A 14,174-nucleotide genomic window follows, 5' to 3' on the forward strand; every position below is an offset into this window, starting at 1 on the left:
TATTACCAACAGATTACCTTGGCTTTCAACCCCCAGGTTTTACCTATAACTCGTCTGAAGTTCCAGGAGTTAGTGGATGCGTATAACTTACTTTTTTGTGTCTGGATCCGACTACAGTTTTTCTGCCCAATATCGGGCTACGTCTACACCCTTTGTATTTGCGAGCCACAAATCATCGAGGGTGCACTGTGATGGGCAAAGTTTACATACTCGTAGATGCTCCACGCTCTGTATTTCCCCACATTCACAAAGTGCGTCGATATCTGTCTTGATGCCCCATTTAATAAGGTTCTGTTTTACAGGGGCAACACCTGTGCGTATTCGGTTGAGTGTCCGTCAGGTTCTCCAGTCCAGGTTCATTCCATTAAGTCGTTCTGGATGTAGGGGGAACAGTTCGGGTGGTTCGACGCTGACATTTCTCATAAACCTTTTCCTTGATTTAAGTCGGCTGGTTCCTGGCGGTTCGTCAAACCCGTATAATTGGTGCCTTCCATCAAAAGTTTGCCTGAACTTCTCCACATATTGTGAGGCGCATCCAGAGGATGCATTTAAGAGGGGTAGAAGTTAGCTTTAAAAAATATAATACAAAATATGTAGTTTGTATTGATTAAAATTCATATGTTACTCACAATTCACTTTAATAAATCATTAGTAATTGCATTAGCAAAAGTGTCATCTATAGACTAGGCTAAAAAAAATTAATATAACCACTGTACTTTTTAAGTTACCCATAGAAATACCACGTACTATAATTATTTCCAGCCAAATGCGTTTTAATATATCCTTTACCTGAGCTAAGAGAAAGTTGAAAGTAACTTGAGAAATAATTTCCAATTACCTTGTCAAGGCGCGAAAGCGCTAGTTTTTCATTCCGCATTTTCATTCTTAAATATTCATTTAAGCCCCTTCAGACCGCAAAAACCAAAATCACAAATTTTCCACATTCCCACATAATTTTCCCCTGGAGACTCAGGGAAAGAAAGGGGCGTACAACGAACAGAAATAAAGAATACACGTACCTATGCCATAAAAAGTGAAATCTTCGTCATAAACGGGGTTTCTTGTGTTCCTTAGCACGCGGGTTTTCACTTTATGCTGCTTATCGGGAAGAAGCTGGAGCTTGACGTAGGGATCGCTCGATCCCAAACTGCTATCCTTAGCCGGCAAATCGCGACAGCGAACGACCGAGACTATTAGGGCGTTTTTGTCGGTTTTATATCTGAAAAAAAAACGAGACATAATGTTATAGACAAAAAAACATATTCAAGCTTCACCGAAAAAACCTAATTTTGTTTCATTATTTCGTTTTCGAGAAATATCTTTTGAGAATTAAGGCGTGTACATATGCGAAATTATTAAAATGATTTCAGAGTTGTGGACTGTATTACAGGTGTGGTTCAAAGGTATTGAGAGGGATAATTATATTATACAGACAATATCTAAATTAAGTTTATAATAAGCTTACTAATATCATTGTTTCAGTCGCGTATCGGTAATCATCACATATGCAGGTTTCATACGTGGTTGTTTCTATTGTCTTCAAGAAGAGAAATCAGAAAGATTCGCGTCTGTTTACGTTACCTACGGAGGTAAACACAAGAGAGAGAGAGAGAGAGAGAGAGAGAGAGAGAGAGAGAGAGAGATATCTCTGCACTTCTGTAGCCTCTGGCGGTCAACAGTCAAGAGAGAGAGAGGGAACTATTAGGTCGTTATTAGACTAGTTAACTGGTGACGCAACTAGTGGCTCCACCAAATTAAAGCACAAAATATAATGGGCAACTGGTGGCGCAACCAATTACCGTAGTCTAATAGGTCTCATTTACTTAAATACCCCGTGACGTAATGAGTAATGAGTCACTGGTGGAGCAACTTAGTGGCGTCACCAGTTGTCTACAATACCGGCCTATACACCTATAATCGCAGCCTTAGGTTGCAGTGTCTAAGAAAACGTCTGTACGTGGGTAGGGATAAACAATTATTTTTCAGGGTTTGCCTAAGGAATAGTTTTTACTGTTGAGGTTAAGAATTTAGAATTTGATACAGTGAAAATATATTTTTCACTGTAACCTTGTACCTTGTAAACGTACCCTTACAATGTATTGGATCTTAATACATGGGAGTTCGTTAAGAGGAGCCCGAAAAAAATCTATCCTTAAAAAACTCGAAATTGTCAGATTAAGATAAGGTAAGTTAAGTACATGCAGAACAGAACAGTGTATATTTCAAAAATCTGACGGTTTGAGCAGGGCGTAAGGAAATGGGTGAGTCACAAAGTCTCACAAGAAAAAAGCAAATGTTTCGAGAAATAAACGTCAGATCGAAAAACTGCAAAATACACCTATTCAATATTTTTGAAAAATCTATCGAATAACACCAAATACGACCCCCCACGGAGGTGGGGTAAGGGGTTACTTTAAAATCTTAAATAGGAGCCCCCATTTTTTATTGCAGATTTGGATTCCTTACGTAAGATAGTTGGCGCTATAATTGGAAAAAACCATTATGGGAAATGGAAAATTAAATTAAAAAATGGAAAAAAGTCCCCACTTAAATGGAAAACTTTAGTTACCTTTTTTTGGTTTTAGGACCTAATCTTTATAACCCAATGGGTCCCTATAACGCTCGAGTAACTGCAAATTTAGCATACTTTCCTGCCCTACTAATAGGTTTAATTAGGATAAAAGTAATCCGTAGGATAAAAATGTAATTAAGATAAAAGTAATGTAAAATAAAATTGATTCTGGTCTATTATTGGATACTAGAAGTTTTGATGTCTATTAGACTGCGATGGAGAAACTGCTCAATTTCTCTTCTCTAGTATAATCATCAGGACAATTGAAATACAAGATAGGGCCCTCAGTACTCGGCAGACCTTTGATAGTCAGAGGGTGCAATCTGGTAAATTACATAATTTAAATTAATAAAGATACGAAAACTACAACATTTTTAACACGTGATTAAAAGAACAAAGATCAAAGAACTAGCTTTTAGAGAATATCACGCAGAGAAAGAATTTTTAGAAGAGACTTCTTCTCTCATTTTTTGATTTTCTTTTACATATCGTCTGCCACAACAAATTATTTCTTTTTTCTCTATAAGCACAGATTTTCTATCGTGCTTTTTTCAAACGAAGTCAAATTCGTGCAAAATTTTCTACAATAATTGTTATATATTTTGCAAAGTTTGGTCACTTCGATTAATTAGGTACATAATTAAATAAAAATCCTGGAAAAAAGTTCTTGCTTTACCAGATACAGTAACAGGTCATTAACACAATTTCCTCTTCTTCAAGCAAACACATTGTATATACAGATTTGACATCTCATCTGTTAAGGCTGTATGACACTATGCATTTTCTTGTATCGTTTCTAATATCGTTTCTGATATGTCAAAAAAATGTATAGTGTCATACACAGATACAAGAAACGATATCAGAAACGATACAAGAATTTGTGTCAGACACAGATTCTTGTACAAGAACTGCGCCAATTTCTGCGTAAAGAGCAAAAACGTAAAACCTGCTGGTAAAACATCTAAATGCCATAATGGCGGCTAAAAAGGGGATCATATGTCTTGATGAATTTATTTGTGTTTTTGTAGGTATTATTTATAAATCTTTTATTTATACTTAATATATGGACTACTGTTCTTTAACCATATATTTAGTTCCTATAGTTTATTTTTTAAACCAGGAGGAGTAAACTAAAAAGACAGATTCACACCCAAGAAAGTCACTAGAATAATATCCAAATACATCTTCTTTTTTGGTTAATCTAGTCGGCCCTCAACGGTAATCTATAAATATTATATTAAATTAATACGTCGCTAAAGAGTCCTAAAAACAACTGTTTTTTATATTAAAACAGAGTAAAAATCTAAAAATTAAAGGAATAACACAGGAAACACAAAAATCGCCGATATAACTTAATTAACCTATGAAATATCACTAGTGTAAAAATTTGATAAATGTCATTAGTGTCAAAATTTTATAACAGTGGAGTAAACTTGCCTGCGATTGGACCAATTACAAACAAGCAATACAGCGCAGTAAATTTGAATCACTCCTCTTGGTTAAAAAACAAACCATAGTGTTCAAACTATCTTTGAATTTCATGTTGCATAATTTTTTAATGGAGGAAAATACAGTAGTTCCTAATTTGGATCAAACTGAGATAATTCTAATGCAAATATTTTAGCACAAATATCAAAACAAAATAAAAACACAAATAATCAACCTCAAACAGTCAACGTAAAAATTCTGGTTGACATTAAAATGTTAAAAATTTATAAGTTTTTAAAAGTTTATAAATTTTATAAAATCCTTTAAATCAGCTGTAGACGCAGTACTACCATACGCGGCCATACCAATGTAACGTGACACAGGACACAGGGTGACAAACAAAATTTCGACCAATCACGTGCCGAATTTCATACAATTTTCGATATACAAGAACTTGCATAGTGTCATACAGGGCACAAATGTACGCACAAGAAACGATACAAGAAAATATATAGTGTCATACAGCCTTTACGGATTGAAAATAGCTTTGAGCTTTGTTGGGCCGATGGAAACTTGGATATTTATATTTTACATAAATCTTTTAAAAATCCTTTTCGAGTAAATCCCCGTAAAACAATATACATCATTTTATTTAACATTTTTTTTGAGTGTACACTTATACAAATCCACACTGACCTTTTTATAAAAAATGCTTGGATATATTCGCAATAGTGTTAACATTTTCTCTCTGTATATATTTTATATGTTAAATTAGGAAACTGTAAAAAACTGTAGGTTGAGGATTGTTCAAACAAAGATCTCGAGTCCTAAACAAATAATGCCTTGGATTTGAGAATATAATATCAGTGGTTTTAGATTGAGTATATAAAAAACTTAAATCTTGATAAAAACTCAAGTTTACACTGATAACACAAGAAGATAAATATGATTGTATGATGGAAGCATATCGCAGAATGAAATAAAAAATCAGAGGGAAAGTGTTTAAAGTAAATTTGCGCCAAAAAGAGAATGTATGAGATTTTTACCAAAGACGCTTAAATTAATGTCAGAAGCAAGAATCTATGATCCTATCTATATCTATAATAAAAATCAATGATATAAATGATAAATAATGTCAGCATTCGAGAACATATACATACTGAAAGAGCAGATTTCCAATTCGTAGGTAAGAAAGAAGCAGGAAAAAAATACAGCAGAATCTAATCTAGAACTAACAATGCAGTTATTGGGGCAAATGTATTTACCTGGAAGAGAAATTTATTATTAGATACATACAAAACAAATCAATTAAATAGAAATGGGGGTCAGTTACCACTTAAAACTCTATACCCACTGGTCTTAGTCGTCATATCAGACCTTTTGCATAAAAACCTTATTGAATCTAGGTTCAGTAAATCAAATATCACTAAGTTACAAATAACTTAACTAACTTTGAATAAATTAACTAAGTTACAGACAGGAAACTTTAAAAGCTGTAAGTAAAATGTTTACCAATTAGTTATAAATCATTCTACATATTCCGTTGAAACCATGTATGTAATAACATTATGTTTAAATAATTGATGGATTCGACCGTTACTTGTGAGATAACATTATGTTTATTTAAAAAATCTTTGAGTTACACAGAGAAATATTGAAATATTCATAAGTGAATTATATTTTCGATTTTCTAGCCAAACAGAATCAGTTACGTGGATCTATAGGCATACATAAAATATTCATAGAAAAAACAATTATTACAAGAAGCAAATGCAAATGTATAGGCTACATTCTCAAAAAACAACATACATAGAACAATAATATTGTGACGTTATGCAAATAAGCTGTGAATTTCAACATGTCATAAAAAAGGAGAGTAGTCAAAACAGAATACAGGTGAAATAGAAATGAAAAAGATGGAAAAAAATTAGAGTAGAAAACTTAGACTAAGACGAGAAAGAAAGAAAGAAAGAGAGAGAAAAAGAGAGGGAGGGAGAGAAACGGACCTCAAAATCACTACAACTAATAAAATAAAAACTCGAAAATATCTTATGCTACACGAAGAGTGTCATAAAATAAAGAAAATTTAGATTGATAGATTTGGATGATGAAATCCTTTAAATATTTTATGGAAGCATTATGGGAACACGATGTTGATGTTCACAACGTGTTTGTAGACTTCAGACAGGCATACGACTCAGTTAAAAGGAACAAACTATACTATATATTGGCTGAATTGGCAATACCACACAAGCTAATAAGACTCATTAAAGCCACAATGGATGAAACTCAGGCATGTGTACGAATACAATACCACCGGACAGACTTTTTCAACATTTCGCAGGTATTAAAGCAGGGAGATGGGCTGGCCCCAACATTGTTTAACCTGGCACTGGAGTATGAGGTTAGGAAAATGCAAACTGGACGAGGAAACCTACTGACCAACCGAACGGTTCAACTGGCCGCTTATGCTGATGATATTAATATTATGAGTAGAACATCAACAGGAGCACATGAAACATATGCAGAGTTAAAAACACAAACAAAAAGCTAGGTCTGGAAATTAACACAGAAAAAACAAAATAATGACTCAGACGAGAAGAAATATAGTCACAGAAATCATTATACATGAAGATGACATTGAAACGGTTGAAAAGTTTACATACCTGGAAGTAGAAATACATGCCGACGGATCAGAAGATGGAGAAATACGGAAGAGAATAACGCAGGCAAACAGAGCTTATTTTGCCCTCTCCCATATATTTCGGTCTAAAAGTGTCCACCGAAATACAAAGATGAGAATCTATAAAACCTTAATTCGACCAATAACATGCTATGGCAGTGAAGCCTGGATCCTGAAAGAAACATCCAAAAACAAACTCGACACATTCGAAAGAAATGTACTTAGGAGAATACTAGGACCTGTGAGGGAAAACGGAATCTTCAGAAGTCGATACAACAATGAGCTTTATCAACTTTATAAGGAAACGCCCCTGTCAGACTTCATTAGAATACAAAGATTGCAATGGGCCGGACATGTGATAAGAATGGGAGAGGATAGGCTACCAAAACGACCACTGAATGCTAGAATGCAAGGAAAGAGACCGGTTGGGAAGCCACGAAAGCGCTGGGAAGACACAGTAAACAGCGACGCACAAGCCCTTTTAGGAGTCCGTGTATGAAGAAGAGCAGCCACAGACAGGGAAGGGTGGAGGCAAAAAATAAAGGAGGCCAAGGCTCAATTTGGGCTGTAGTGCCGTAGAAGAAGAAGAAGATTATAATTCTTACCTCAATTTGAAAACCAAATGTCCCAAATAAGCTGCGTTCTGCTGCAAGTTCTTCTCGTTTACTTCGACCTCTTCCTTGGTTGGTTGCTGCACTTTCTCGTTCTCAGTGTAGACAGTTGCAACGTCATTCTTCACTATTGGTTCGTGCACCGGTTTAGAGTCCATTTGGTGGGGATTGTTGATGACACCGCTCTCCAAAGGACCTACTACACTTCCAGTAGGACTTGGAGTATGTGGTGTTGACATCTGTAAATAAAAGAAATTGGTGTGAGTCGACGACTGTACTGCTTGCTTATTGTTGAGAATTACTACACAACATTAAACCTTCGTCTACTACTAAAAATAGTGTGAACTCCAACAAGACTTTAGACGAATGCCTCTTTTTAGAACAAGTAAATAGTGATCCAAAAAACACTTGGGTATAGCTCAAAAACAAAATAATTGAGATTGTAAAAGACTATATGACGCCGATTTTGACAAACCGTAAGCTATGGGTAGCTGGTAACACTTGGACTGTGATTCAACGAAGAAAAAAACATAAAACTAAAGAAACCTTTAAATGAACATTTTAAAGACAAAGGTTGGAAAGGTTAATATATATAGATTAAGTTGGAAAGGTTAATATATATAGATTAAGGTCTGCTTTCTCTAAATGGGGAGGAGATAGGATGTGTAAACCATTTGAAATACATTGACAGTTGGTTAAATGTAAATTGTGGCTCTGGCCTGGAGTTTTATGTATCTAATAGAAATCTGTCAATTGATATTTACAAAAAAGTCCTGAAATGTTATGTGTAGTCTATATCTATACTGTTATACCTATGGTTGTGAGACATGGATATTAAAAACCACAATTCTTAACAAATTAGAAGCATTCGAAAAGTTATTTTTTAATAAACAATAATTGCCGGCCCACAAAAAAGATGTATAAAAAATAAATTTGAGCTTAGAAAAGTATTATACGTATAGAATTGAGTAAAAAAAAAGGTTGGGTGCATTAAAAATACAAAAAAATGTTAGACGGTATATTCCGTTATATAGCAAACCGCTCGCCTAATAGTAAAGTAGGCACCATAAAGTACCTATAAGACAACCCTTTCAAGATGAAACAGGCAACAAATGACTTTTTCTTCATGTGCCATCTCCTCAAAAAATATCGGCAATTATCATGGCAATTAGCACTTTCGATAACGCTGCTCTAAAGAGATCAGCAGAAGTGCAGTTAAACCAAGCTCTCATCATGCTCATCCCTCAAAACATGTCCCAGATATTGCAGTCTTCTAACTTTAATTGTACTTAAAACCCTTTTTTCGTTTCCCATCCTTCCCAACAGCTCGACATTCGTGAGTCTATCAACCTCATTTATTCTTAATATGCTATTGTAAGCCCATAACTAGAATGCTTCTACTCTGTATGAAACATATTTCAAAAAAAACTAAGTTTTCAATCTATTGGCATACAAAACAACATAATGTTGTTTTACATCCCACCAGACTGAAAACAATGGAAACCTTCTCTGGTTACACCTCCGAGGCTTCTACAATTTGCAAGCCATAACGGATGCTGAGACTGAGGAAGATGAGGGAATTTTACAATTTATAATTCACGTCCCATCTGCTAAGCGCGGTAAAGGTTCAACGAGAATGGTTCCCTTCATACTCCAATAAGAGTAAACAGGTAAATCAAAAATGAATAACCATTTTCAATTTCGTTGCAAAACGAAAACACAGCCGAACCATATTCTAGTCCAATCAGAGAGTGTAGCAAGCACCTCTAGCGGTTTCGAAACTTATTAGTCTCTCATCAGGAGGCACATATGCTGCTCTCTTTAATCCAACCAAAACAAACCCCGGCGGCGTGTAGTCACGGATTGCAACGAACGAAATGGCATAGATGCCCTAGCGGCAACTGCTAGCAAACTGCTGCACTCTCTGATTGGACTAGAATATGATGCGGCTGTATTTTCGTTTTGCAACGAAATTGAAAATGGTTATTCATTTTTTATTTATCTGTTTATTCTTATTGGAGTATGAAGGGAACCATTCTCGTTGGAACTTTACCGCGCTGAGCAGATGGGACATGAATTATAAATTGTAAAATTCCCCTATCTTCCTTAGTCTCAGCATCCGTTATGGCTTGCAAATTGTAGAAGCCTCGGAGGTGTAACCAGAGAAGGTTCCCATTGTTTTCAGTCTGGTGGAATGTAGAGCAACATTATGTTGTTTTGTATGCCATTAGATTGAAAACTTAGTCTTTTGCTAGCAGTTGCCGCTATGGCACCTATGCCATTTCGTTCGTTGCAATCGGTGACTACACGCCGGGGTTTGTTTTGATTGGATCAGAGAGAGCAGCATATGTGGCTCCTGATAAGAGACTAATAAGTTTCGAAACCGGTAGAGGTGTTTGCTGCACTCTTTGATTGGACTAGAATATGATGCGGCTGTATTTTCGTTTTGCAACGAAATTGAAAATGGTTATTCATTTTTGAAACATATTTTCTTTAATGTCCAAGCTTCCAAGCCATAAAATAATACGGAGAGCACGTAGCATCTCAGAAGTCTTATCTTTAATATTTTATTACTTTTTTATATGAGCACTTTTTTCAGTTTGTTGAAAGTATTCCTTGTCGGTCCTATTCTTGTTTTAATCTGTTCTGTGTATTCATTATTTTCATTAACTATTGTACCTAGATATTTACATATATTTTTCAACATTTTTAATTTGTTCTCCATATGCTCTTTTATGCTCCATTATGCTGTTTCTTGGCGCTATTGGGTTTGACTAGTCTCTTGAATAAAGCAGAAGAAGAAAAGATTCTAATTGCAATTTTTCTCTATGGATCTACTAATTAGATACTTTATCAATGATGCAAAAACGAAACTTTTTCCGAACAAAATTTTTTTAAGCTTCTTTCATTCACCCCGCATTCTCCATAAATCCACGAAAATGTTATTTTGCATGTGCCACACTGGCTTCCACCCAAAATAACATACATCTCAACTGATTTCACATTCTACTTGAAGCATTAGTATGCTTGGCAGCGGTACAAAAAGCAGGGATTTTAGAATAGCCATTAGGGGTGGAATTTCTGGAGGAAAAGGAAACCGATGATGAATTGTTTCGAGATGACAATATGATAGATTGTTGGCTTTATTAAAGGTTGTTGATTCTATTGAAAGCCAAAACAATTAATTCATTATGTAGGACAAAAGTTCCGGTTTATTGGTGTTGGAGTAAGTGTCTTCAACGAATGGAAATTTACTTTTTATTACCGACTAAGTGTATTTATTGATCTAATTATGACGAGAACAGAATTTTATTTTCCATTGATCGCACCACAATCTTATTAATTTCTACAATTTTTTTAACAAAAATCAATATGTCTGTGGGAGAAATCGTTTCAAGGTAATTAGAAAGTCTTAGAGTATCTTAATTGAGGTAATGAAAGGAAATCAAGATCTATCCATAATTGATTACTGATTAGTAAACTATGGATTTCTTCTCTTTCTTACAGTCCCGAATCGACTTGCTACTTGTTCCACTAGCTAAAACATGAATTATTATTTGAACCGACATACTTAATAATATGTATCGAGAATCAATCTCCAACGTCAGACTAGTGAAACATACCACAGAAACGGTATATATTACCAGTGGTTTAAGACAAGTCCCCTAAACTTCACCATAAGGTAAAATGACTATCAGAGAAGCTAATATAAAGCTGAAAGTAGTTCCAGACTCCGAATGATTCTGGCATACGCAAACAAAATGGTCACTGTAAAAGGTACTGTAGAAAGTGTGTATTAAAACAGAAAATAAGGCGAGAAATTTGGTCTAAAGATAAATGGAGCGAAATGGGCATTAAAATATACTCACAGAGTTGCAATTACCTAAGCTAAAGAAGTTCACAAAATTACGTATTTAGGGACCGTCATAACCAATGACTAAAACCACTTTTCTAACATTTCTTTGCAATAACCATATGACTAAGGCAAAGGATGATTAAGTGCTATATTTGATACTCTTAGATGGAGTGAAAGGATGGACCCTTAAAAGCATAAGCATTAACCGAATTAAGGCATTAGAAATGTGGATATATAGACGAATGTTGAAGATACCTTGAATGACAAAGAGAACTAACAAGGAAGTACAAAGTAGAGCCAAAAAATACAAAGAATTACTAAAGACTGTTAAACACTGGCAAACGTCTTATCTGGGACACATGCTAAGGGGAAATCGATGTAAAATACTACAGCTAATTCTTGAAGGCAATTAGAAGATCTGAAAAGTGTAAGAAGAAAGCAGGCTCCTTTAAGCCTGAGAAGATCGAGAAGTCTTCGCCATGGTGATTGCCAACGTCGGACATTTTGACTTGACACGTGAAGAATAATAAGACGTCAATGAAAAACAGCCTAAATTTATAGACATTAACCATAGAGTAAGTAGATACAGAACAGAATAATATATAACTATAGGCCAGGGTAATAAGAGAAAAATATACCCTGTTCGTGACACTTCAGCAGCCAGGGTATGAAGCGTTTTTTCGACAGGTAATACCTATAGGAACAAATTATAACTATTGCCTGCGTAGCATCTGGCGGCCATTCTTATTTATAAACAATTAACTATCAAAAAATGGCATTTTCCCTTTTTTTTTCAAATCAACGGAAAACAGTGAAACTTATGATTTTTTTAGTACAAAAAAAAGGTCGAAATTGCAAAAAAAAAATATTTTCTCAATAACTGTTGTAAAAATTAGTGTAGAGCTTTGAAATTTTTGTAAAATGAGGGTTCTTTGGTGCTTAATATGTGATAAAAATTTCAAAGCGATTCATTCAATTGTTTAAATTTTATTCAAATTGTTTTTCCCAGAGAACATTTTTTTGCAATAACGTAAGTAAAAAAAATGACCTTAGAACCATTCCACAGGTGTTAAATGAAAGAGCATGAGCTACATTTTCAACATGTTTTAAAAAAGTGAATAAAAAATGCATTTATTAGTAATAAATAATAATGCAAGTGTATCGTCAATTTTTCTTTAAAAACTTTTTGAATAACTTTTTCCAAAAAAAAATAACTTTTTTGCCCTGTTTTAAGTGCACAACTACCAAGTAATGTTATCTATATCATAATTGATAAAAAATTGTAATAAATATGTATAATTTCTTACATAACAAAATAAAAAGTTTATAAGGAAAGATTTACGATACTTTTGCATAATTATTTATTACTAATAAATGCATTTTTTATTCACTTTTTTTAAACCAAGTTGAAAATATAACTCATTCTCTTTCATTTGACACCTGTGGAATGGTTCTAACGTCATTTTCTTTTGACTTATGTTATTGCAAAAAAAATGCTCTCTGGGATAAACAATTTGAATAAAATTTAAACAATTGAATGAATCGCTTTGAAATTTTTATCACATATTAAACACTAAAGAACCCTTATTTGACAAAAGTTTCAAAGCTGTACACTAATTTTTTACAACAGTTATTGAGAAAATATTTTTTTTGCAATTTCGACCTTTTTTCGCCATTATATTAACAATAAATGAGTATATGTATCATACTTTGTAATACGTCATTTTAAAACTTTTTCCATAATATCGAAGATATTTGTACTAAAAAAACCATAAGTTTCCCTGTTTTCCATTGTTTTGAAAAAAAAAATGAAAAATGCCATTTTTTGACACTTAATTGTTTATAAATAACAATGGCCGCCAGATCCTACGCAGGAAATAGTTACAATTTGCTCTTATAGGTATTACCTGTCGAAAAAACGCTTCAGTACCCTGGCTGTTCAAGTATCATAGAAAAAACCTTATTACCCTGAACTACTATGGACACATTCAATTTTGAAGGTGTGCAAAAATTCCAGTATCTGAGTGCCACTGTTACTCACAAGAACGACATGAGCAATGAAATTCTTCAAAACATTTAAGACAGATTAAAGATTTCCTCATCATAGAGTACATCTGTAGTACTTTTATTCCTAGCAAGGATTAGCAAGTAATTTGGCAAGTTATTGTAAAAAATCGTGTATAGAGATAAGGACTCTTTTGAAGTCGGCAGTAATCAACATAGCAAGACGAAAAAAATTTTTGTGTGATAAAATGTTAAATTTATCATATTCCAATTTATCTACTTATATAGAACATAATAATATGTACAATAAGTTTAACTTACTCCAGGTGGTGTCTTCGATGGTCCGGTTGGACTGGGACTCTTCTTCAAATAGTGCGTTCCACCAGCAGATCCAGCTGGACTCTTAACAGCCGTAGGTCTTCTGTGGGTATGGAAAGCTAAGGGTTGGTCTGGTCCATGGCGTTTACCCGAATTCTGCACTCTTCGTTTGTAACAGTACCACGTAACAGCCAGCATCATTAGTCCGAAAACGAGACCTCCAAGGCATAGTCCGATGATGGTTGTGTAGGCAACTGTAACAAGGACAATTGTTTATCATTACGAAACTACTTTTTTTATAATTAAAACATTGAATCTGATGCTACGATTAACATACATTTTGTATTGACCATAATCTACACTCTGGGCCAAAATTAACCGCCCACCTTAAAAATGGGTCATTTTTGATGTTGCATATTTCCTAAACCAATTGTCCGATTTAAGTGGTTTTTTTTTACGTGTTATTATAGCCTTATTCTTTAACAATAACGATGTAATAACATTGTTGCTAAACAGGTAAATTTTCATTGTATTCCGGGTGTACGAATCAAACGGTTTTTTTTTCTCAAAGTTCGCATCATCATGTGGAATATTCTAGCATTTGTAAAATACTGAAATTAAAACCTAACTATAGCCTCATGGTTTCTCAACATTCTGTACTTTAACAACTATCCATGTTTTTCGTCAATCCATGGTGTTTTT

At 34.3% G+C, this 14,174-nt stretch overlaps 1 protein-coding gene across 1 annotated transcript in view; it reads right to left on the reverse strand.

Annotated features, from left to right (window-relative positions):
* The window catches only part of LOC114329728 (synaptotagmin-11), a 43,758-nt gene that overhangs the window by 15,198 nt on the left and 14,386 nt on the right, over positions 1-14,174 (reverse strand). Inside the window, exons 2-4 of the mRNA XM_028278918.2 lie at positions 13,476-13,726; positions 7,289-7,533; positions 1,020-1,219 (exon numbers count right to left, since the gene is read on the reverse strand). Coding sequence (XP_028134719.1) covers positions 1,020-1,219; positions 7,289-7,533; positions 13,476-13,726 — 696 coding nt within the window. The remainder of the gene's footprint in view (positions 1-1,019; positions 1,220-7,288; positions 7,534-13,475; positions 13,727-14,174) is intronic.

The sequence above is a fragment of the Diabrotica virgifera genome, chromosome 5, assembly GCF_917563875.1.
Source record: "Diabrotica virgifera virgifera chromosome 5, PGI_DIABVI_V3a".
Lineage (NCBI taxonomy): Eukaryota > Metazoa > Arthropoda > Insecta > Coleoptera > Chrysomelidae > Diabrotica > Diabrotica virgifera.